Below are 26,714 nucleotides of genomic sequence, written 5' to 3'. Positions count from 1 at the left end.
CCTCGCCCTACACCTGTCAGGTTTGGTAAAACCTGCCAGGAGTTGCCTCCCACCGGCATAGCTCTAAGGGGTCAATGGGGTGCACAAGCTCCCTTACCACGACAAGGTAACAGTCATAAAGGAGTATACACTTCTTACACAGTTCTTTCATCAATAAATCAATCAATAAATAAGTAAAAATAAAAAATAAATACATAAATAAAAGGGAAAATGAAACAATTAATACAAAGATTGAAAGAAAGAAAACAAATAAGCTAATTAAAACAGAAATATTAATTTATGTCACATTTATTTTTAATATTATTTTTTCTACATTTAATGACATTTATTTATTTTTATTTTGGCAGGTTCTGTCCTCCATAAGTAAGGCAGTGCTGAATAAATAAGTTTTCAGTTAGACCAAGGTGTAAAGAATCACATGTGAGCCTGTCTTCTTCCAGCTGGAGGAGGCTGAGAGGAGGAGAGGCTGAGAGGAGGAGAGGAGGAGAGACTAAGAGGAGGAGAGGCTGAGAGGAGGAGAGACTGAGAGGCTGAGAGGAGTCTGGGAGGAGGAGAGACTGAGAGACTGAGCAGCAGATCCTGTGACCTCCCAACAGACAGTCTGTTCAAGATGGCCGCCTGAGAGGAGAATAAAACTCCTCCAACAGCTAGCAGCTAGCAGCTAACAGCTAACTGCTCCTCTCTCACAACCTCAACCTGCCACACTACCGGAGACAATGACACGACGGTACGGACCACGGTTGTTCCTCTTATAAACCGGAATGCTGAGGCACGACGTCGGAGTTATGGAATAAAAACAGAGCTGGTAAGTTAAACCCACAGTGAAGCTAACTAGCTACATGCTAACTAGCTTCATGCTAACTAGCTACATGCTAACTAGCTTCATGCTAACTAGCTTCATGCTAACTAGCTTCATGCTAAGTAGCTACATGCTAAGTAGCTACATGCTAAGTAGCTACATTAGGCTAGGCTAGGCAGCATTCTTTTTTTAGTTGTTTTTATTTTATTGAACACATTCAGATGTACAAACAACATGTCTCATAGATCATTACATTAGAGTAAAAGGATAAGGTGCATACAGAACAAGAACAAATAGAATATGTAAAATTATACATGTAAATAATAATAAATTAAATTAAGGGCTACAGGGCTGCACCTGTAATTAATATTCTTCTATTATACTAAGAAGTTTCAATGCATTTTTTTTTATATAAATAAAATTTAAAAAATTAAACAAACAAACAAACAACACTTCTTCCTTTTTTTTCTTTTTTTTTAATTGAATTCAAATTTACAAACAACATGGCTCATAGATCATTGCATTCAAGTTCAAGGACAAGGTTCATACAGAACAAGAACAAATAAAATAAGTAAAATTATACATGTAAATATGATAAATTAAACTAAGGGCTAGGGCTGTACATGTAATTAATTTTCTTCTATTATAGTAATAGAAGAAACTATACTTTAATTGGGAAAAGCCAGTCATGTATATCAGAAGCCATAAAGCTCCAGAATACATATAATGAAAAAATAAATGATCAGTAGTTTCAGTATCATCACAAAATACACAGTTATTGGTTTCAATTCCAAATCGTTGTTGCAACAAATCACTGGATGGATACACTCCGTTTAATATTTTAAAATGGATTTCTTTTGCTTTGGGAGTTATGGGGAATTTTAGATACAAGGCAGCATTGTTGGAGTTCTGAGATCTAAGATTTTCATTGCCAACGAATGCTTCTCTGTAATTGTTGTGCATATGAAAATAAACAACTTGAAACTTGAAAAAAAAAGAAGAAAACTTCTAAGTATACTTGCAGTAAAAACTATTAAACTAGTAGTTTCCTGAGAGTATACTTCAAAGGGCTGTAAGTTCACTTGTATAGTTCATATTATAGTTGCCGTCAAAATACAATTTGGATACTTAAAAGTATACTTTTGTAAACTAAAGTGGGACAATTTAGTCCCAATAAGTATTGTAGTACACTAACAAGTATACTACTAGTAAATTGATATTAGTATAATTATTACATAAAGTATACTTCGGAATATACTTGAAGTATACAGAAAATTCCAAGTATACTTGGCTTATACTACAAATATATATTAAGTACTATAAGTTCACTTAAGAAAACTTCCAAGTATACTTGCAGTACAAACTATTAAACTAGTAGTTTCCTGAGAGTGTACTTCAAAGGGCTGTAAATTCACTTGTAGTATAGTTCATATTATAGTTGCAGTCAAAATACAACTTGGATGTAAACTAGTTGTGCACTCAAAGTTTACTACTCTAAAAGTATACTTAAAAGTATACTTTTATAAACTAAAGTAGGCCAATTTAGTCCCAAGAAGTATTGAAGTAGTACACTTACAAGTATACTATAAGTACATTGATATTAGTATAATTATTACATAAAGTATACTTCGAAATATACTTGAAGTATACAGAAAATTCCAAGTATACTTGGCTGTATATATAGTAATATATATTAAGTACTATAAGTTCACTTAAGAAAACTTCTAAGTATACTTGCAGTACAAACTATTAAACTAGTAGTTTCCTGAGAGTGTACTTCAAAGGGCTGTAAATTCACTTGTAGTATAGTTCATATTATAGTTGCAGTCAAAATACAACTTGGATGTAAACTAGTTGTGCACTCAAAGTTTACTACTCTAAAAGTATACTTAAAAGTATACTTTTATAAACTAAAGTAGGCCAATTTAGTCCCAAGAAGTATTGAAGTAGTACACTTACAAGTATACTACTAGTACATTGATATTAGTATACTTATTACATAAAGTATACTTGGGAATATACTTGAACTATACTTAAGTTAACTTTGTAAAATAAACTTGAAATATACTTCTTTTTTGTAAGCGTGGACAGGAAGTATTATTACGTATTTATTTATGTATTCTTTTCTTTACACATTTCTTTCATCAATAAATAAATAAAATAAAAATAAAACCTGATCCAGATGACCTGAGAGGTCTGGATGGTTCAGAACACAGCAGAAGATCAGAATGTATTTTTGCCCTAAACCATTAAGTGCTTTGTAAACCAGCAGGAGTATTATAGTGTAGAGACCTCAGAACTGGACTCATGATCCATTAGCTAACTAGCTACATGCTAACTAGCTACATGCTAACTAGCTACATGCTAACTAGCTACATTAGCTAACTAGCTACATGCTAACTAGCTACATTAGCTAACTAGCTACATGCTAACTAGCTACATTAGCCAACTAGCTACATGCTAACTAGCTACATTAGCCAACTAGCTACATTAGCCAACTAGCTACATGCTAACTAGCTACATTAGCATGCTAACGCGTCCAATAACAACAACTAAACAACTTTAGCAACACCTGCTTTAAATCACGTTCATTCCAGGTGACAAACAACAGGCTGTGTATTGATGTCTGACGTTAAAGAGTGATAAACAGTTATCTACAGGCAGATCTGTCATTATAACAGCTAAGTGTGTTTTGTTGTGGTGAAATGATGCTAACGTTATAGCTAGCTCACTGTTGTGCTATCTGGGTTAGTTAGCTTGTTTGCTAATCCTGTAGCTAAAGGTGTTAACTCGCCTTCATGTTGGCGTTGACACATGTCATCTAAGCTGCTCTTTATTGTGGTAAAGTTGTAGAGTTAATGTCAAGACAAACGCTCTTTAAATGACAGGGATAAATAGTTTAATTGTGTTTAAAATATAGCCTGACACTGGTTGGTACACCGGTGTTACAACAATATCTGTGACCTGATCTGAGCTGTAAACATCTCTACCAGGTTACCAGTGCTGGACATTTATTTACTCCAGTACTGTACTAAAAGTATAAATTCAATCTTGTACTTTACTTGAGTATTATTTCCATTTTATATAACTTTATACTTTTACTCCACTACATCATACATCAATATGTAACAAAAAAATGATTGCAAAAATAAATACATAAATAAATAAAATGGGAAATTAAACAGACTGACACTGGTGACAGTTAAGTATGGGGGGCAGAACCTGCCAAAATAAAAAATAAATGTCTTAATAAACAGATTAATAAATAAATGTCGTTAAATGTAGCAAAAATACTATTACAAATAAATGTAGCATTTAATTAATTGATAAAAAGTGACATAATTTGATATTTGTTTTAATTTGCTTCTTTATTTATTTGTATTTGTATTAAGTCCCTTATTTATTTACTCTTCTGTTTACTTTCCCCTTATATAAACAGTATATTTATTATTATTTTTATTCATTTTAAATTTATTTATTTATTGATCATGATTTATATACAATATAAATTCACTTTTTGACATTACAACACAGAAAGCTTATACCTTTACTCTACTACATTTATCGGACAGCTCTTAGTTACTTTTCAGATTACAATTTTCCATCCCCTTCCTGTCCAGTGAAAACATTTTATCTCCAGATGTGTTGATTTTGAATGTTAGTGATAAACTACAGCAATACAATTCAACATATACATTAATGTAGCAGTAATATTAACACAGAAACATCAGATATTTTTTTAATCCATCCAAGCCAAACGCTCTTTAAATGACAGAGATAAATTGTTTAATTGTGTTTAAAATATAGCCAGACACCGGTTGGCACACCGGTGTTACAACGGTATCTGTGACCTGTCAGATTCTGTGACCTGATCTGGCATTTCAGCTGTAAACATCTCTACCAGGTTACCAGTGGTAGTCATTTATTTACTCAAGTACTGTACTAAAAGTATAAAGTACTCGTACTTTACTTATATGCTTATTCCACTATATTTCAGATGACATTTTTTAAATTTTTTTACTCCACCACATTTGTCTTAAAACTATAGTTATTACTTATTACTTTGCAGGTTATGATTTTGAATGTGATCAACTCATAAAATATGATGCATATAGTTGAAATTAGTCCCACGTCAACCAGCTGTGATATTAAAATGCTGTATCAGTGTGTGTACTTTCACTTTTGATACTTAAAGTACACTTTTCTGATAATACTTTTGGACTTTTACTAGTAGTATTTTTGCAGAGTGGTATTGCTTTTTCTTTACTTAAGTAAACGATATGAGTACTTCTTCTACTACTGGCCATAACTCATGTTATTGTGAGGCCTCCCAAGAAAGACACTGTCATATCCTACCTGTAACCTGACCCCAGGTGATAGTAGTAGTGTAACATTTTTTATGAAAGTTTTAGAAATAGTCTACACCAGTTGATTTCTGTGTAAAAGTCTACTGTATATTTGTACTCACACATGCAGGGACAAAGTAATACAAAGTAGTGTGGAGAACACACAAGCAGTTGTTTTAATTTCAATAATTACAGGAAAGGAAAAGAGTTATCTGATTAAAGCACTGGACACTTCAAAAGTAATATGATATATCATTTTTGGCCTGATTTCTATTAGCAGAATCATCTAGAAGTCAATATCAAGTCTTATCTACAATGTAAAATATGGATTTAAAGGTTCTTTTAAAGGCAACATCTTGTTATTTTTGGAGATGGTGACTCCTTTTATCAAGCAGCTGATTTTTTTGAAGTTATTTATAACCATGCTAGAGATTTGCTTTCCTAAAATTTGACCCATTTTCAGGCATTGACCTCAAATAGTTACGGTTAGGATAGGTAGTCGGGCAGCGAGCCTTGCGAGAGGTTTTCTTGGGTTATCTTCTAGACACAACCTCATCACGGGAGAGACTAAATGTCCTTGCTGCAACATATTTTTGTGTCATTTAATTTTATCCACCAGACTTTCAGAGGACAGCTTTTTAATACTGTCTTAGTTAAGTTTGATGTTTGTGATAAAATGTTCACACAATTTCTGACTCAATTTAATTTTCTTAGATTTGATTTATATACAGTTTTGTAAATAACATTTTCAGATTTGGGATTTTATTTGTTTAATTTTCAGATACATTTTCAAAGTACATGAGTATAACCATAATTATAACCATTTATTATACGGCTTTGTTGAATACTCAATTCTGATTGGTCAATCACGGCGTTCTATGGCCTGTTATTTCTTTATAGCAGACCGTTGCTATGTATAACAGACCGTTGCTATGTATAACAGACAGTTGCTATGTACAGATGCCCGTTGCTATGTATAACAGACCGTTCCTATGTATAACTGACCGTTGCTATGTACAGATGACCGTTACTATGTATAACAGACCGTTGCTATGTACAGCAGACCGTTGCTATGTATAACAGACAGTTGCTATGTACAGATGCCCGTTCCTATGTATAACAGACCATTCCTATGTATAACTGACCGTTCCTATGTATAACAGACCGTTCCTATGTATAACTGACCGTTGCTATGTATAACAGACAGTTGCTATGTACAGATGACCGTTACTATGTATAACAGACCGTTGCTATGTATAACAGACCATTGCTATGTATAGCTGACCGTTGCTATGTACAGCCGACCGTCGCTATGTGTGCACTTCTGATGTCAGACCCTTGCGGACCGTCTTTTTGTGTCAAATTATTGATTTCTTAAGTAGTTAGCCGTGTAATAAGTGGGATAATTTACAACTAGCGGGTCATTGTTGTGAAATAAATCCGCACATCGCCCTGTCAGGGGTTTATTTCACAACAATGACCGGCTGACATCAGGGAGATAGCTCGCTGTGCCACAAAAAGCACATTGTCATCACACATTTCTCTCTTACTGTGAGTCCCTTGTGCAGGTATCTTCCCTTAATCTTCCTTGTGTTGTAATTGAGATTAGGACATTTGAGAAACAAAAACACAGTTATTAATATTTCTCTCTGGCAACAGTTCATTCTTAGTGGTGCGTCGGGCCGTCTGAAACTAGACCATGTGACTCCCGTGCTGAGGAAAAGTCATGACGTCTCCCTCAGGTGGTGGTGCACAATCCTCGACCTTGTTATAGGGAATCAATAGAAACTGTATTGTAGATTATACAGAATTAACTGAGCCAGCTGAAAAGTAAAACTCTTAAATAATCAAAGTATAAACCCTGAAGAAGTGCCTCCATTAGTTGGTGTTAATCACTATTACTCACATGTTGACTGATCACATGATGCATCATAACATGTTTGCTGTGAAACTGGTCTGTGTGACGACAATGGTGACAGTTCCTGTTTGATGCAGGTTGTATACTTAAGTACTTTTACTTAAGAACTGCACTTAAGTACTATTTTGCATTAATCCTTACAGCTGTTGCTATAAAGATAATATTTAGAATATGTAAACACAAATGTCACAGTGGTTTAATGTGCCCAGAACTGACCTAGGAGTTCTTTCACCAGATATTAGACTGAAATAATATGGTGTTTGAATTAATAATACTTTGTTTTTCCAGTGTTAAATCAAGTCTTTTTTCTCTCTCTCTCTGTAGGAATTGGAGGGGGTTCAGGGCCCTTTGTTTTAGCCCAGCATGGACAGCTTCTTCAAGGCAGCTGTTTGTGATCTGGACAAACTGCTCGACGACTTTGAGCTCAACACTGGTAAGATACAGAAGTACAGGGCTGCAACTAATGATTATTTTCATTATAGTAAATGAAAATATAAAAATATAAGGTACATTCAAAGTAAAGATTGAAATAATAAAGTAAAATTAATAGAAAATAAAAAAGCAAAAACATGTAAAGAAAATTACATATTGAATAAAATGTATTTAAATAATAAACACACATTTAGTGCACATACATGTTTATAAATCTGAATGCGTAGGTAGCAATCATGGTTAGAATAAATAATATTATCTATTTATTTTATACATTTTTAAATTAATTAATTAATTTTCTATTTATTTATTTATGCATTTATTTTCTATTTATTTTTAAATTTGTGTTTATTTATTTTCTATTTATTTTTAAATGTGCATATTTATTTATGTATTTATTTATGCAGGATTTTTACCTTTGCATTTCACCCCTTATTTATTCCCCCAAACGTATTTATTTCTGTATTCTTTTCTTTACATATTTTCTTTTTTTATCTGTATCTGAGTTTAACATGTTTTGTTCTGTTTTTTTTTATTACAGAGGAACTTGAATGCAAATCAGTTTTCCTGAAGCCGACTGTGTACCCCTTCTCCTCACTGGGCTCTCAGTGTTTATCCTCTGAGGCCTCCACTGTCCCACCGAACCTCCCCGACCTCAACTCTCTTCATTATGGTTCTGCTACCAACTGTCCTGACCGCTCCCACGGTCAGAACCACAGCGCTGACGACAGAGAGGTCCAAGGTCAGCCTCTCACCGGAGTGGACCTTCTCTCCTCTGTGGATCGGCGGCCAGCTAAAAGCTCTGCCCCTCCCTGCCCGGACAGGGCCCTGAAGCCGGTGTGTGACCTTGTGAACGACACAAGCTCGGCCATCCAGGTCAGGGAAAACAGCCACGATGCTTTCAGTGAGCTGGACGTGGTGGAAAAGCAAATGGAGGAGGGGGAGGATGATAAGGAGGAGGAGGAGACGCTGCTGGTGGACTTTGACACCCCTGTGGTCACTGCACACAGAGAGGAGCAAAGTGGCTACACCACAGAAGAGCAAACCTCTGCAGGGAATGACGAGCTGCTGGGTTTGGATTCCCCCGAGCAGAGCGGTGGATACTCGGCCTCGCTCAGTCTGCTGGACGTCATCCTTCCTGCTGCGGTGGAGCGGAGCAGCGAGTCCACGGATGACTCACTGTCACCAAGGACCACTGAGTCAGCTGAGGAAGAGGAGAAGGACTGTGAGGAGGTGGCATGCACAAACCAAGTGGTGGTTAACTCTTTAGACCACTGTGAACCGGAGGCCACTCCGCCTGTTGATAGCATTAAAGAAACAACGTCAGTGAATAAAGAGGAGTCACAAGAAGATAATGGTGAGGCTTCTGTCGGTCTAACGTCGGAGGCTTCAGACAGCGTATCGGTGGGCTTATCATGCCTGCCCATAGCTGTGTCCCTGTGTGGAGCTCTGGTGAACACAAACACCACAGAGGATGAGTCGGGGGACGCTGCAGAGCCGTGTGATGAGGCAGCAGACGTCTCTGAAAGCACAGAGGCAGACTCCCTGTCAGCCTTGGAAGCCAGGTCACATTTAGAGGATTCAGGCTCGTCTGGGTCCCAGCAGGTTGCAGAGGGCAGGATGTCACCAGAGGGGCAGCATCTCTCTATTGAATCTGCTGCACCTGCCGTCCCCTCTGCAGACCTTTCCTCCTGCGACCGCTCAGAACCCAGCCCAGTCGATCCTCCCGAGTTTGGCTTTGAATACCTGCCAGAGAGTGACCAGGCCGAGCTGCTGGTTACAGACGAGGAGCTGGACGCCTTCCTGCAGGCCCACACGGAAGCAGAGCAAGGTAGAGGGGTCTCTTATTGCAGCACCTCTCAACCCGAGAGTCTGTCAGAGTCACATCTGGAAGGCAGGCTTGTGGGAGGGGAGCTGAGGAGCTGTGGTCGGGAGGACCTGGAGGGTCTCGCTACTCCAGAGAGCGACAGAACAATGTGTGTGTCTGTAGTGGGATGTTTTAACCCCGACTCTTGCAGACCTCCTTGCCAAGAAGAGCCAGAGCTCTCCTCTGGTGTAAACCATTCTTTGACCAGCAACACTTTCCAGTCCCAGCACAGCAGTAGCCCCGATCAGCAGCCCTCCTATGGAGGTGCAAGGCCTAAACAGCTACACTGCCAAACTGCTAGATCTCCACCAGCAGGGGAGGAAGGAGAGGAGCAGGCTCAGACGCTCAGTACAGCGGAGGAGGAAGAAGACAGTTCACCCACAAGTCTTACAGAGGTGCATTCCAACATCAGGGATTTGAGCCCGATGTACGCCTCTCAGGAGCATCAGGATTACAGCGTGGGGTATGATGAACTCTCAGAGCCCCCGCCGTACCCCGGGGAGTCGCCCACAGACGGCGCCTTGTCGGTGAACTGGAAGAGAGAGGGAGTGGAGGAGCTGGGGAGCAGACAGCCGGCCTGGGTTCCAGACTCGGAAGCTCCCAACTGTATGAACTGCTACCAGAGGTTCACTTTCACCAAGAGGCGGCATCACTGTCGAGCCTGCGGGAAGGTATGTTAGTCAGCTCAGACACTTCATTGGATCCGTTATATTGTTCACGAAGTTTCACTTAAAATGTAGGGCTGTTAAAGATATTGTCTATGTCATACTAGCTTGTCGCAAAGGAGGTTAAATAACGCTCCAAACTTACACTAAATTTTGGCGAGGAAAAATGGTCATGGCCATTTTCAAAGGGGTCCCTTGACCTCTGAACTCCAGATCAGTGAATGTAAATGGGTTCTATGGGTACCCACGAGTCTCCCCTTTACAGACATGCCCACTTTATGATAATCACATGCAGTTTGGGGCAAGTCATAGTCAAGTCAGCACACTGACACACTGACAGCTGTTGTTGTCTGTTGGGCTGCAGTTTGCCATGTTATGATTGAAGCATATTGTTTTATGCTAAATGCAGTACCTGTGAGGGTTTCTGGACAATATCTGTCATTGTTTTGTGTTGTTAATTGATTTCCAATAATAAATATATACATACATTTGCATACATTTGCATTTGCAAGTAGCATATTTGCCCATAAAAAATGTGTGATTAATTTGCGACTAATTGCTATCAACTATTGACAATCATGTGATTAATCACGATTAAATATTTTAATCGATTGCAGCCCTACTATAAATATGTTTATTTATTTGCACTCACATAAAACTTCATAAAATCCAGATAAAAATAAGAAATGTGACCGGAGAGGTCAAGAAGCCACACGCTTATCAAACGGACCTTGCCTCAACATAAAGAGTGAAACAAAATAAAATAAAATAAAGCATAAACATAATTTAAAAAAAGACAAAAAAAAGACAACAAAAGCACACAAATTAAGTAGAAAAATAAACCAATTAGTACAAAACAATCCAATAAAAAACAAATAACCACATGAAAAAAAACAAACAACAAAAATCAAAGAAGAAAAAGGAATATATATACATACTATATTGTAGTGGCTGTTTTACCATGCTTCAAGTTCCTAGGCCACTTAGTCTGCAAGGTAGCTCAGTTATCATGTTCCAATTAATTTCAATCCTTTTTTGTAAATACCCAATGTACTCACAGGAAACAGGGAAAACTTAAACGAGGGTTTATTTGAGAATCAATTTCAACGTTACGGCAGATTTTTCCATCAAAGTTACATCTCGCCAGTCCACTACCAACTTGATATTCCATATACGTTAAACGTTATCACCCTTTCACTGTACGTTATAATATGCTATATATAACACGGTCAAAACTTGTTGCGATCGACACCTACGTAGACTTCACAGCATTTTCCAAAAGCCTCCTTTTTACCATGCGCACTAAAAAACTGCGTTACGGCACTATCCTGTCATAAATAATATGTCTATTCTTGCACTATAACAAGTATAGTATACATCATGATCCTACATGGTGGCTATTTAAACTATACAAAAAGTTTTGCAAACTAGAACTTCTGCAATATGTCATGCCAACATAAACAATTTTACAGAATATAAATATGTGCATAATTGGCTCTTACATACATATACATACACACATGCAAATATGATTTGACTAAATTGACCAAATATTTATAATAAATTGTCTAATCAGCTTCAGTTATTTCAGTGTTTGTTTCACTTTCATTTGTTTATGCTAATTGTATACATACTTTTAGACTGATATCATATGTGATGTGAAATTAAAGTAAAAGTTCTCATGATTAGGCGTGCGTGTTTCAGAAACAGTTAAATCAAACGGATTACGTCCCCAGGACTAAATATAGCTCGGTGGATTCATGGACGCAGAGAGCATGAGTCAGCACTTCTGTTTTCGGATCCTCTATAGGTCTCTACTGAGCCGGGTGTCCTAAACATGGAGCTAAGTCCTTTAAGGGCCAGTGATTAAAACAGCATTAGAGAGGACTCTTTGTTATTGTTCTCAGCATGACGGCGGCTGCTGCTGCTTAACGGACCAGAGAGACACACATGTTTACGGTGGATTGTTGTCATTCATCCTTACGTTTGTGAGTTGCTTTTTAGCCTCATCACTGTCTCCTCTGTGGCAGGTCTACTGTGCGGTGTGCTGCAACAGGAAGTGTAAGCTGAAGTATCTGGAGAAAGAGGCTCGTGTGTGTGTCGTCTGCTTCGATACCATACACAGAGGTAAGGCCCTCCATTGGTCCGATCAGAGATTCACTTCCACATATTCCTTACAGACATTATGAGCAATGATCCTCATCTGTAAGTGTTCAAATACGGCTTCAGTGTTCTGAAAGGGAGTGTGATTGTTAACGGAGTCATTCAGGAGTTGTTTGATGGCTGAGAATCATCTCATAAACAACAGAGGTGATTTATTCTTTCCACCTGATCGGTTGTGAATTGGATGAAGCTGATGTGCGTGAGTGCATCTGCTGGTTTTTCATTTTGTGATTTAAGTGATATTATGCTTAAAACCTGTGAATGCACAGAATAGTATTCTCAGTAAGTTATTTGCTTCTATTGTAGACGGAGGGAACAGAGAGCATGTCCCTCCTTTTCTGAAGTGCTTTTGCTTGTTGATCGAGGATTAACTGTGTAAATAAATATTAAGGCTGTCCCGAATACCATTTTTTGGGCTTCGAAGCCTCGGTGAGAAATATTGTAAAGGTATTCAAAGCTTCGGGACAGCTCCGCTGCCTCTACGTACAACAAACAGCGATATCCGTCTGAGAATAACTAATTGGATGGGATTCAAGATTCAAGAGTTTTATTTGCCATTTGCACCTAAGTACATTGGAATTCTGAGCAGTTTACAGCGAGTCAGCTTTAAGAAAAGAAAAAGTAGAAAAGGCACAAGGTAATTACAGTACAAAAATAAGTAGCACATTCAACTCAACACAATAAATAAATAAATTATTAAAACATAAAACGCCCTCAGTGTAGTCAATAAATAAACTAAACTACCCTCTGCATAGGAACGATACCCCCAGAATACAAATATGCAGTATATATGCTCCATGGCCATGTTAAAAGAACTTGTAGCTCTCATAAAAAATATTTTTAAAAAAATAATTAATATATTTCAGAGAATTGCACAGCATTTCAGTCCATTTGGTTCAGGTGTACTGCGTGTCAATAATAGTACCGAGGTGAGGTGTGGGGTATTTGTGTCGACTCCTGACACTTTCTAGTGAACAACAGGTCTAGTTTTATTCTTTTTATTTCAATGTCTGGAAGAGCCCAGTAATACAATTGTCAAATCATGTTTTTGTTGTTTTTTTTGTGAGATGATATTAACTGGTTGTGTTAGATTCATATCGATCCCAAGCCCCTGAATTGAATTGAATCGTATGGTGGCAGACTCTGTGATACAGTGGAAACCGCTTATTGTGATCGTGGTTACAGCAATCAACCGTTTATATGGATTAAAAAGCTTTGGACAGAATCATTCCTATACAAACGTTTAAATAATTTGCTTATAGGTCTTTTCGTTTTCGTTTTCGAGTTAGCATGCAGCTTTAAGTGTTTCCATCCTTTACTGGATGTGTAGTGTTTACCACTTTGGGTTTAACATGTGAGAGTGCAGGTCGTATCCACGCTGACCTTCCAACGTTTTCTACTTTCTTGTTTCGGCTAGCTGCGGTTTGTTTTGGTTTTTGACAGATACGGAACTGATACGACGTCACGTTACTCAGACTACAACAATAAAAGCGGTAACTTCCTTCTACCTCCACATAGACACAAATGAAGCAAAGATATTGATTCTGGCATTAAAGAATCCATTTCAAAATCATCAAAAATGAATGAAAAATCGTGATACATAGGTGAATCGAGACAGCGGTGAGATTGATTTGAGTATTTTCATCCCCTCACAGGAACAGACTAAACCTACGAGTCCATCTTTAAATAGACTGAATCAGTCATTAAAACTTAATAACATCACAGTAACGTTTTCATTATGCAGCTCGGATGAATATTTAAGGCACAAAGCGGCTCAGGGGCTTTCTTTCATTCAAATTCAAACATCCATATGCAGAATATTGTCTTTTAATGAACATAAACAGCACGTTGGTGTCACAGTTGACTTGGTTTTACTTGTCTGCTTTGATGATAAAAGGTTTCAGAGAGGCTCCTTTTTATAGCTGAAGACTGCAGCATGGACACGGAGAGAGAGAGAGACGGGGAGGGGAAGATGGATGGAGAGGGCAGGAGAGAGGGAGGAGAGTTATAGCAGGACACTGGCATTTGTCCTTGATTGTGTGTGTGTGTGTGTGTGTGTGTGTGTGTGTGTGTGCGCGCTACAGGACCCGCCTAACGCAGTAGACATGTGATGCTCGCACACGCCGTCTAAATTAAGAAGAGAGAGGTGATCCACTTTTTGCGGCTGGTGGATGCTCGAGTGGTGTGACGCGATCCCTCTCTCCTCTCGTCACCTCTTTTCCCCTCCCTCCCTCCATCCCTCCGTTTGCTCTCCATCTCATAACAGTGTGGTGCATGTGAGGCTCACCGCACACGCATACACCAGCCTGAAGCTAACAGGCTATCACGGCTAACAACAGAAATAAAGCGAGGAGCGGCTTCAGGGAAAGCTGTGATGGGAGTGTCTAAAGTCAGACTGAGGAGTAGAGTCGCAGTGATTTGGACTGGTTGAGTTTTAGCAGAGAGGATGATGATGATGAGGATGAGGTAAGCTGTTATTGTTATTAGTTGTTGTTTATAATCTGTGTTGAGGGATATTTGTGTGCTAAAGTGGATTTCTTACTTGCCTGAAGCGCTGGATGACTTTTTTTTATGCCTTGTCATCCTTTCCTTGCACAACAAGGTGAAAGAACTCTCCTTGTAGTGATGCTGTTTCAACTAACAGGACTCTGAATTAATGTTGTGCTTCCTCCCGATGTGGTGGTGTGTGTGTGTTCCCATGCTTTTGTAAGCCACCCTGTAGTGGTTGTCAGTACACAACAGATCGATAAAGATCTATGATGCTTAATCAATATAATGTAGACGAGTGCTGCATCAGCACTTTCTGAGAGAGTGCAACCGGCCTCGGTCTTGAGCCAGCTTTCCTGGAAGCAACAACTCAACGTCTGTCCCGTTTGCAATAATTCATCTGCGCTATATATCATGTTCTGTAGGGGAAGCTGAGCTCTCAGTCAGATGTTCAATTTTGTCTGGGATAATAGTAAAACCACAAAACATACTGCAGTATTGTACTGTGTTAACATATATTCCCAAACACAAGTGAGTCATTAGAGTAATCACATTGGCTGCCTTGTGGTCATTCCAACATGGCTGTTTCACTGCGTGTTTGTCCGTCCAGCTGAATGTCCTCTGAACTGGAACAGTCACACTCATCATGCTCCAGTTCTGCTTCTGAACTATCTGATTTGATATCTGATGACTTGGCACAAAATGTATAATTCTCATCTTCGATTGCTTCAAGCTCACCTTCAGTTTCAGAGTTCATATCGTCAGAATATCAAAGAAACTTCTTCATGCTTGTGTTTGAGATGATTTATAGAATCAGTGACACAGGAAAACACGACATTACCTGCTCTTCTCACTCAACCTTTATCTAAATCTCAAGGAATCATTGAATGCCTTGTCCTCATTTTCAAATGATGTCGAGAGTACAATTAAAACAGAATAAATACACACACAAAAATGATTAACAAGAAAACAAACAAACAACAGAACACCTTTTAAAAACAGTTCAAGAGCGGAGTCGTTAGTAATCAGGGTTTAAATTGACCTATAGTAACAGCATTAGCATTACTAGCAGTATAGTAACAGCATGTTGGCATGCAAACATTTATCTATACCTATACATATATATATATATATATATATTTATTTTATAAATACATATATATATATTTATAAAATAAATATATATATATTTATAAAATAAATATATATATATATATATGTATTTATAAAATACATATATATATATATATATAAAATATATATATATATATATATATATATATATATATATATAGGTATAGGTAAATGTTTGCATGCCAACATGCTGTTTAGGAAGTAATGTTAACCTTCTTAGTTTAGGATGTCAGCATGCTAACATTTGCTAATGCCTACTTCTCACTACACACAACTTTATTTTCCACTCCCCGACAGTTTTTGGAGCTCCCCGACAAAAGCACCAGTTCAGAGGCAAATCCGTGTCGGCTCGCTGCTCGCACATCGGCGCTCGATCGTTATGTGTGAACTGCTCAAAGACACAAGTCGATACCTCGCAGACACATCCCAGATATCTAGCTAAATATCAGCAGAGTTGTTGTTGCACCGAGAGGAATAAATGGTAAAAAGCAGTGTGGAAACAGGCTATTTTGTGAACACCTGCCAACAACAACATCAGCGATGTCTCTCGTATGGTATCACGTCATTTATCGTGTATTTCTTGTGTGTTTTCGTGACCTCATCGGGGATTCCTGCTGGTGAAAGATCTTGTAGAGTGTGAGGACTACAAGACTCCCGATTACAAGACAACGAGTTGTGCCGTGTGAACAGTACAGAGATCTGACCACTTTGAAAGTCTTGTAGTGTGAACTATGAGCTTTATTAGTGCAAAACACAAAGTGAAGCTGAGGCTGATGAGAATGTGATTAGTGTTTCAGGTAATGTGGTCACAAAACCAAAGCATTGGACAAATGATGGCGCTGGATGTCAAATGAAGGGATCACTAAAGTCATTACAGTTCATCCTGACTGGAACATGAATGTCTGCAATAAAGTCCACGGCAATGCATCCAATTTTTGTGGAGACATTTCACTGAAATCCACAAAAGGTTCACGTGATGGGACATGAGGAACATGTCATGACTGATAAGACCCAATCAAGAAGCCAACGTGGGCGTCTGCGTCATCGTTTTTAAACCTCTCTGTTTCTGTCCGTCCAGACTAAAATGCAACCCCGGAGTTTTAAAACTAAAACGGGGTCAGCAGCGTGGACGCTAGGCATAAACGTAGCTAAAGTTATTTGTTTGTAGCTAGTGAGGCTAAAACAATGAATGAAGTGAAGTTGCATTAAGGCTGATATCTGAGTTAGCAGTAGATCAAAATTAGTGGATTTTGTGCTAAAATGAACACCCGTCTATGACATGTTCCTCCTTGCAGCCCAGGCCCTGGAGCGGATGATGAGTCCTGCGGGTCCCAGTCCAAACCCCAACGTCCCATCTGAGTACTGCAGCACCATCCCCCCTCTGCAGCAGGCTCGAGCCGCCGGCACTCTTAACTCCCCCCCGCCCACCGTCATGGTGCCCGTGTCCGTTCTCAAACACCCAAACAACGACAGTACGATCACTCTTAAATACTGTAAACATACTCTGTGCTTTTACTGTCAGTGTTGTGCTTTCCTGGACTGCACCCTTTGAAAAGACGTCTGTGTTGTCGGTGTGTTTTATCAGGTTGTCCTCGTGAACAGAAGCGAGTGTGGTTCGCTGATGGCATCCTGCCCAACGGAGAGGTGGCAGACACCACCAAGCTGTCGGTGACGAGCCGCCGGAGCTCCCAGGAGTTCAGCGCCGTGTCTCCAGACCAAACAACAGTAAGACACGGATACGTCATCCACACAGCCCAGCTACTACACGGAAACACTACATTATTAGTTTTAGTACTCAAGCTTTTAGCACCTTTTACATTTGAGAAAGTTGTGTTCCTCCCCTGGTGGTTAAAGGGATGGTTGTGGTGTTTCTCAGTGAGGTTGTATGAGGTTCTTCTCCATAGTTTACATTGCTGGTACTCCAAACTCCATTTACTGGAGGTAATACACTGACTATGGAGAAGTACCTCATACGACCCCACTGAGAAACACCACAGCTCTCCCTTTATTAGATTTAATAGGTGCTTCACTGAGCTTTCTACCACATTATATACCATAAAACTTAATTTAACAGAAACCAGAGTATAATTCATTCAGTTGATGGCGCTGTTAACGGCTGCTAGGTCGCCCCGTTAGGTGCGTGCCTCCCTTTCTGTTTTTTGACTGCAGTGAACATTTTTCGAAAGGATTAACGCCAACAAATATGGGATTGAAGCAGAGTGTTTAAAGAGTGATTACATCGGTATTGACTTTTAGACTGAAGACTGAGACAGTTACAGTCAGAGACGCTGAGCGCCGCGTCACTTGTGTGTTTGAAAGAGAGAGATAGAAAGAAAGAGAAGACATGCAGTGTTTCTGTGAGTTATTACAGTAATAATAATTATAATGTTAACGTTATTAAGCTTCAAACTATTTGTTACAGTGGTAAACAAGAGACACGAATAAAAAGAGGCGACTCCTTACCCTTGAAGCGGTCATAAAGTCCCAAGATGTGTTCAATTTTCGATTATATTCCTTTAGTCCGTCAGGGTTCGACGAGCATCGTTTACTGTCTCGGAGCTTGGTCAAATGAAGGATTCATAATTTCTTTCTTATCTGAAAGCCTCATTTTCATACAAGTAATATTAATACTGGTTTAAATAATCAGTTTGATAGTATTTCCCATCTTTGCTGAGCATGAGTTTTGTGCAAAAGAAATGAATTGCCCGTCCCAAATAGACGCCAGTTGATTTCAGTGATTTAAGTAAATAAATACCCTTTATAGTAATTTCAGTTTTACGGTATATCTTAATATTATGAGCAGTAAAATCCTTTGAAGTACAACAGTACCGTCGTGACTGACCCTCTCCTCTTTCAGCCTGGTTCGGAGGATGGAGTCGGTGGACTCGGTGGACTCGGTGGACTCGGTGGACTCGGTGGACTCGGTGGACTCGGTGGCTCCTCGGCCCCCGAAGCTTCTGGGACTGTGGAGGTGGTTCGTCCTCCGGTGTCCGGACCCTGGGACTACGCTCTGCTCTCTGGGATCGGTACTTCTGTGAAGAGGGTTCCCAGCCTGCTGCCAGATAACGAGGATGAGCTCCCTCCTCTGCTCATCACCACCGGAGAGGATGGAGCAGGAGGTACGTGTTTATTTCAGTGTATTAGCATGGTTTCTGTGGTTTTATGTTGGGCTGAATAACTGAGTCACTTTAATGCAAGGTTTTTATTTTATTTTAGTTTTAACTTTTACATTTCATGTAGTTTAGTTTTGAGTTTTCAGAGTGGTTTACTAGTTTTAGTTAAGGTTAAGGTTTAGTTTTTATACATTTAATTTTAGTTTATTTTTGTTAGGGTCAGCTATGATGTCTCAGAAGTATATACATACAAGTAGGGCTGCAACTAGCAATTATTTTCATTGTCAATTACTCTGTTCATTAATCGATTAGTTGTTTGGTCTATAAAGTGGTGAAAAATGTGGATCAGTGTTTCCCAAAGCCCAAAATGACGTCCTCAAATGTCTTGTTTTGTCCACAACTCAAAGATATTCAGTTTACTGTCATAGAGGAGGAAAGAAACCAGAAGATATTCACATTTAAGAAGCTGAAATCAGAGAATTTAGACTCTTTTTTTTTCTTAAAAAGTAACTCAAACCGATTAATTGATTATCAAAATAGCTGGCGATTAATTTAATAGTTGACATCTAATGGATTAATCTTTGCAGCTCTACATAAAACATACATGATTGGAAAACTGTGTAGGAATGACCGTAATGTTGAAATCTTTTGATTTGGGAATCAACTTGAATCCTCTTTCACTACCAGAACCAGTTATTTAACATATCGGTGGTTAAATGGTGTATGATCCATGAATATTTAAATCATGTTCTTATTTAATTCGACAAAACCAGACCGAATATGAAAAACAACAGGGATTAATTGCCGAGCAATTGCAACACAGCGCCATCTGCTGGAACGTCAAGTCATTTCAGTTTCTGTGGTTCAATGTCACTAGAGTTGGTGGAAATTCATGCCTCCTTTTTCTCAGTAGTGATATATAATAACTAAAAACTAAAACAAATGAATCAACACCGTTTTTTAACCAGGCAATATCAATTCAGTTTTCTTAAAGGATATCGTTTTTCTTTATTTTCAGTTTACGACAATATTCGTCACTGCTTATTTCATTTTTAGTTTACAGTAATAACCCTGTACTGCTGCTGGACAAGGTTAAATACACAGAGAGATATTAAATGCACGTCTTCTTCGCCTGATTAAGATCACTGTAAAAAAATCTCTCACCTAACTATCATGTCCTCTGCTCAAAGAAAATAAAATCAGTTTAATAAACAATAAAACGTTTTGAATGAGCCAATTTTATAATGTCGGAGAGATTCTTCTCATGCCAGATGAGTCTATAAAAATATATATTTTTCTTGTTACAACCACAGCAACAATCAGTCCACCTGTCCCCCTCTTTATATTTTCATTAATTAAATTAATATCCTAACAAAAACTTTGCAGCATGTCAGCAAATAGGAATAAAATGCAAGCATAGAAATACAACTTAACATCTTGTTAGAGTTTATAAAACAGGCAGCACAACTGATGCAGCCTGAGAGAGAACAGAAAACACTTGTTTTCCTTTGTATCATTACTTTTCGACTCACCGCTGTTTCTCAGCAGTGATATCGCTCCCTCTCCTGCATCAGATCGTACGTAAATGAGCTGTCACGTCTGAATAAAGCTGTAAAAGTCAACTGTCTGTCTGACTGCCAAAAAGCCGTCACTTCAACAGATAAATGTGACGTAATGGCGCTATTGTTTTGGGTCTCATGTATGTTACTTTAAATGTGTTTTTCCTCTCAGATGTTTTGGTTGAAGAAAGTCCGGCCCCGTGTCAGATTCTGCACTTATTAGAGGAGGGAGGACCGCGACCGCTGACGTTTGTTCTCAACAGCAACCTGCTGGTCAACGTCAAACTGGTCACATGTGAGTCAAATATATCTCAGATCTTCAAATCTTGAATTATCTTTAGATGCTTTCCACGTACACTTCTGTTGAAAAGTTATGAACCAGCTGTATTATTAATGTTTTCATGCTCTCCACACATCTAATCCTGTGTTTTTTGTTTTCTCCGTCAGACTCCAGTCGTCAGTGTTGGTGTTTCGGCTCTAACGGGCTGCAGGCTCTGGGACAGAGAGAGTTGGTGTTTTTATTGGAGTGTTTGCCAGAAGAAAAAACTCTTCCAAAAGACCTCTTCACGCTCTATCTCAACATTTACCAAGAAGCCCAAAAAGGTAGATACAGCACATGCAGACCTCTCGTCTACCTTTGTAAAAAACAAAGACTACAGATGGTGATCTTCTGTTACAGGGAAGTTCGTGGAGGAGCTGGATAACGTGACGTTCACCAGCAGTTTTCTGGGCAGTAAGGACCACGCTGGGATGCTCTTCTTCTCTCACACCTGTCAGCCTCTAGATGGCCTCACACTCCCCTCTCAGCCCTTCCTGTTCGGCCTCCTGGTCCAGAAGCTGGAGGTGCCCTGGGCCAAAGTCTTTCCTCTGCGGCTGCTTCTACGGCTCGGAGCTGAGTACAGCGGTGTGTGTGGCTTCCTGTGCTTTACTGTTGTGTCACTGGTATAGTTTCATGTTGTCTGGAGCTCACAACAGTTCAACAACAGACATTTAATACTGTTTTTGCCGTCTATTTGTCCTAAATGATTAGAGATGAGACAGTTAGTCGATTAATCTGAAAATATTTTAGTCGATAAATCTTTTTTTTCGAGCAAAAATGACCCAAATTATCTGATTTTGTCTTCTCAATTGTAGAAATTTACAGAGTTTTTTTCATCTTACGTGCTAGTAAACTGAATATCGTTGGGTTTTGGACTGTTGGTCGGACAAAACAAGACATTAGAAGTCGTCAAATCGGGCTTTAAGAAATTGCAATTATTAATTGAGATAATGAAAACAATTGTTAGTTGCGGCTTTAAAGGTTATTTTATTCAGAATTATTTGAGGAGAAACATCTCTAAATGAGAAATGATTTTTTTTATATCATATTTTTATTTTATGCCTTTTTAAAACAAACCTTGTACATTGTTGTCCGTAAATTAGTCACCAAGTTATTAAAACTTTTCAGATAAAGATGATTAATTACAGTGTTTCTAACCAGTACTGTTGTGATAACAAACTGAATGCTTTTCTCTTTTCCAGTCTATCCCACTACGTTGATAAGTGTCCGTTTTCGGGACTCTGTGTATCGAGAGACGGGACACACCATCATGAATTTACTGGCTGTGAGTACTGAAACACTGAAACAGCAGCAGAGAGATAACTTTTGTTGTCATCAGATCTAAAGCCGTTTACTTTAGTTCTTAATCCCACTGAAACCAGGAGTTTAAACTACCTTTAATGAAGTGGCTGTCGGCTGTTAATTATTCCCTACAGCTCCCAAATGGCACTGAAGACGTGTGTGTGTGTGTGTCAACACTGTGTAATTATAAACCAGTAACAAAGCTTTCTTTCTTAAGTAAGATTAGAACCAGTTCAATTTTTAAATCCCAGATTTCGAGAATAAAGTCGTAATATTATGAGAATAAATTCAGAAGTTTACGAGAAAAAAAAGTCGTAGTATTATGAGAATAAAGTCATAATATTATAAAGTAGTAATTTTATGTGTTATTTCCTTTTTTTCTCGTAAAGTTATGTCTTTATTCTCGTAATATTACGACTTTATTCTGTAAATCTCAGATGTTTTTTCCCTCAATGTGGCCCTAATACTCTGTAGTACATTGTCTCTTTGGCCCTCACTGCATTAGACTTATATACTATATACTTAGACTATAAACTGTGTTACCTTCATCACAATGATCACATGTTTTGCGGCTCCAGACAGATTTTTTATTTTATTTTTTGCCTAAAATGTCTCCTTTGATAGTAAAGGTTGCTGACCCCTGGACTAACACAAAGAGAGTTTCTGTGGTTTCAGTTTAGAGTTCCTTGTTTTCTCTCCTTATTGATTTCATTTGGAGGCAGGAATACAAAGTCTGTGCACCAAAATGCAAACATGAAAATATATTTTTTAAATACTTTGCAGCCATTGTTCAGTGTTGAGTGAACTGTTTAATCCACAGGACCTGAGGAACTACCAGTACAGTCTGTCGGTCGTGGAGGGCCTGAGGATCCACATGGAGATGGGCCACAGCTACATCGACATTCCCAAAAGTAGCTTCAACGAGGTAAGAGAGCTGTGAAGGAATTAATCGACATTTTGGGAAATAAACTCATTCTCCTGGTGATCTCCCTCCAGCCAGGTGTCACGTTATTTAGGTTTTTGTAGTGGAATTAGGAGGTATCATATCAGATAACTCCTCATTTCAACTTCACCAATCAGCCCTAGAAACAGGTTTAATCGCAAATTATGCGCACATTTTTAATCTGTTCAAAATGTACCTTAAAGGGAGATTTGTCAAGTATTTAATATTCTTATCAACATGGTTGATTACAACATTATCAACAATTAAAGTTCCTCGTAGTAGCTTTAAGTAAAGGATCAGAATACTTCTTCCACCGCTGCCAAAGACCAAGTTTATCTCAGGATTGTCAGCTTTCGTCTGATAGTTCAGAATCGCACCGTGTAAAAGGGCCTTTAGATTAAAGCACACAGCTCTGCAGTACCGTGGATGTGTCGTCTGTGTTTTACAGATGCAGAAGGTGGTGAATTCATCCAACGAGCACGTCATCAGCATCGGAGCGAGGTTCAGCTCGGAGGCCGACTCTCACCTGGTGTGTTTCCAGAACGAAGAGGGAAACTATCAGACGCAGGCCAACAGCAAGCCGGACCAGACCCGCACAGGTGAGAGACATCAGTGATCCTGCCTCGGTCAAATCAAAATAAAGAAGACGAGTCAGCAAAATAACATCGTTCTGCTGGTCTGGGTTTTGTTCCAGTGACGGGGGCCAGTTTTGTGGTGTTCAATGGAGCCCTGAAAGCCTCCTCGGGCTTCATTGCCAAGTCCAGCATCGTTGAAGGTAAAGTTACTGATTAGTTGACTCTTACTCTACAAAGTTTGACTGTTTCTAGACCAACCCTAACTGAAATGTGTGCTCTGTGTGTGTCAGACGGGTTGATGGTTCAGATCCCTCCAGAGACCATGGAGTCTCTGCGCGGGGCCCTGAGGGAGCAGACGGACTTCCACATACCCTGCGGCAGGAACGACGGAGGGGAGCTCCGAGAAAACGTCACTGTCCGCTGGGTCGACTGGAGTTCACCGGTCAACTCGGGGTAACGGCACACACACACACACACACTCTCTCACACACACACACACACACACACACACACTGTTTACACACTGTTGAGCAATCTGTCCTCCGCTGCTCTGCTATCATACCACACACACTCTCTTTAATCCAGCTGGTTATATGTGGAGTAACTCGCTGTGCTGCAGGTTTTAGTAATAAAATCAGATGTTTTTGCTATTTTGATATTATTCAGTGTTTTCTTGAGTTTACACAGAAGTCACAGTTTGGTTCATACCCGGGTTTACACGGTTTGGTACGAGGTCAGTACAGTGGAAAAATGCCAAAATGCAAAAGCAGTGTTTCCCCTATATTCATGGTGCTGCAGAATTATAAACATAAACATTACTGGCTGTGCACAAATGGGAGGAGTTTCCCTGGTCACTGAGCTCTAAAGGGAATGAGTGTGACTTTTTATTTATTTACAATATTAATTGTCAAATTATCTGCAATGTGATTTTGTCTCTGTAATGTTCCTCTGCAGCAGAAGCAGCGGGGTTGATGGGAGACCTCTGGATGGAGTCGGCAGTGTGAGGATGCAGCAGGACACCGAGTTTGAGTCGGACGGGCGCACCATCAGGTGCACCGAGGTGAATTTTAAATACATTTTTTGCACACATTTCATCCGCTGGATAAAAGTTTCCAGTCTGAGTTTTAGGAGACGGTCCGGATCTGTGAATGTGTGAATGTCCCTCCAGGTGTTCTACCAGCTGAAGACTCCAGACTGCAGCCTGGCGTCGGTGCTGTCGTCCTGCAGCGTGTTTCAGAAGGAGATGGCTCTGGCCGCCTGCAGTGCTCTGACTCCTCACCTCGCCGTCCTCACCTCCTGTGGCATCAACTCGCTCTCCCTTCGCATCTCTACGCAGGCTGATATGGTAAAAACTCATGTTTCTAACTATAGGGCTATTTCTTTTTACATTCAAAGCTTCTTTTGAGGTTTTCAAATGAAGCTTCGAAGGTCTATTTAAGAAATACAAAATCCTCAATTTGAACAAAGTGATTCATCGGATTAAATTAATTAGTCTTTTTTTATTAAATTAACTTTCTTTAAGGACAGTACCTGCAGTGAAAATGTTGTTTTTGAAAAACTAAACGCCAACAAATATGGATTGAAACTGAATATTTCGTTAGATTTTGATGGAATCTAATTCTATGAACATAAAGTGTTACCATAGTATAATACTGATAATATTGGTATAGGTTGATCTTTATCAGCTGTGCAGAAATAGCAGGTTTATATCTGCGTGTTCTTGCTCTCAGGTGGAGTACCAGGCCGGCTCCGGAGGCAGGCTCCTCCCTCAGCGCTACATGAACGAGCTGGACAGCGCCCTGATCCCCGTCATCCATGGAGGTAGCGCTAGTGTCCCACAGACTGCCATGGACATGGAGTTCATCTTCTACATCACACACGCCATCTAACGCACATGCACACACACACTTCTAAAGTATTGAGAACCTCCAGTTAACAGAAGGTGGTTTTGAGCACAGAGAGAGAGAGAAGCTGTGGCAGGACGTGTTAATGCGACAGCTCCACATGCAGCCGGTCACAGAGGACGAGCAGCCGCCGGCTACAACATCCCCACTCCGAGGTCGGGGACGGAGGGATGTAAACTGATTTTCTGTTAAAGGAAGCGTCGTGTGTTTTTTCGTGCTCACCAAAGCTGCTTTAATACAAGAAGCCAAACACTAAACAAGGATTTACGACATGACCAAATACAACCAAACCGTTTCTTCTTCTTCTTCTTCTTCTTCTTCTTCTTCTTCTGCTCTGCCTTCCAGGCTCCCTGCTGGCCTCCGTCGGCTCGGAGCTCCTCAGTGAATGTTTCCCACAGACGCTCTACCGAAATGTCTCTCATTTGGATGTATTTATTATATTTTAATATGGGCTTATTGAATGAAATGATGATATTAAAGCAAAGGGGACATTACTGACTGCAGTATTCAGTACTTCGGTGTGATCAGGTGCTCGCCCCCGCTCTTAAAAACAAATGCTCATTTCCTCTCAAGGTACTATGCTTTCATTACATATGCTGGTTTATGATGATACTGCACAGGAAAACACTGGGCTTCGTGCAAGAACATGTCCGGATCCTAAACTTCAGACTCTTTTCAATTAAGTTTTGCTCGTATGACGTAGTCACGTTCACCTGCATAGACTTGTCTCGTTTCAACCTGATGAACGATATGAGATGTGATAGTCGGCGTAAATCACAAAAATGTCACCAAAGAGTAAAAACAAAAGAAATTCGGGGATTAAGCAGATCAGTAGTGGTTAGGGATGCACCGATACCAGTATCGGGTATCGGGTCCGAATGTGCTCACGTACTCGTACTCGCAAAACGACTCCGATATCACTTTACAGCAGCGTGATTTTAACCCCTCGTCGCCATCTCTCTTACGCTCCACCTCCCCGATAGTGCAGGCGAGACGGGCCGGTGGTGCGCCCGGGGTTTTGCTTACACCCTCTGACTCGCGCGTGCGTTAGACTCCTTGGTCCGTGTTTCCAGACGGGTTGGGTGGGTTGCAGACATCGCTGCAGACCCCTGGCGCCTTTTACGTGGGCCGAGCCCCAATCTAGGGGAACGACGCGGCTGGGGCTCACTAAGGACAGTCCACCCCGGT

General features: G+C 39.6%; 1 protein-coding gene across 6 annotated transcripts; it reads left to right on the top strand.

Annotated features, from left to right (window-relative positions):
- The first annotated feature begins 447 nt into the window (after positions 1-447).
- Positions 448-26,020, top strand: zfyve16 (zinc finger, FYVE domain containing 16). 6 transcript variants are annotated; one of them, XM_037753748.1, is made up of 19 exons: positions 448-805; positions 7,388-7,496; positions 8,037-10,033; positions 12,058-12,154; positions 17,107-17,283; positions 17,397-17,536; positions 18,669-18,682; positions 18,728-18,930; positions 20,656-20,778; positions 20,931-21,086; positions 21,163-21,387; positions 22,005-22,087; positions 22,925-23,029; positions 23,496-23,646; positions 23,742-23,822; positions 23,913-24,075; positions 24,577-24,682; positions 24,791-24,967; positions 25,353-26,020. In XM_037753748.1, the coding sequence occupies exons 2-19, from the start codon at positions 7,427-7,429 to the stop codon at positions 25,509-25,511; spliced, it is 4,227 nt and encodes a 1,408-aa protein (XP_037609676.1). In that variant the 5' UTR covers positions 448-805; positions 7,388-7,426; the 3' UTR covers positions 25,512-26,020. The 6 variants fall into 6 exon arrangements, with proteins under 6 accessions (XP_037609676.1, XP_037609675.1, XP_037609674.1 ...); XM_037753747.1 differs by having other exon boundaries at positions 18,669-18,687; positions 18,733-18,930; XM_037753746.1 differs by having other exon boundaries at positions 18,669-18,687; positions 18,724-18,930.
- The last annotated feature ends 694 nt before the right edge of the window (positions 26,021-26,714 follow it).

This window comes from Sebastes umbrosus, chromosome 19 (genome assembly GCF_015220745.1).
Source record: "Sebastes umbrosus isolate fSebUmb1 chromosome 19, fSebUmb1.pri, whole genome shotgun sequence".
Lineage (NCBI taxonomy): Eukaryota > Metazoa > Chordata > Actinopteri > Perciformes > Sebastidae > Sebastes > Sebastes umbrosus.
The sequence above is the reverse complement of the archived record's forward strand: the minus strand, read 5'-3'. Positions and strand labels throughout refer to the sequence as shown.

Coding starts and splice junctions, on each gene's coding strand:
- zfyve16 (XM_037753744.1), top strand. CDS start 7,427: ATGGACAGCTTCTTCAAGGCAGCTGTTTGTGATCTGGACAAACTGCTC. Junction 12,155..17,106: donor CTTCGATACCATACACAGAG/GTAAGGCCCTCC, acceptor TCCTCCTTGCAG/CCCAGGCCCTGGAGCGGATG. Junction 23,647..23,741: donor GCCGGACCAGACCCGCACAG/GTGAGAGACATC, acceptor GTTTTGTTCCAG/TGACGGGGGCCAGTTTTGTG.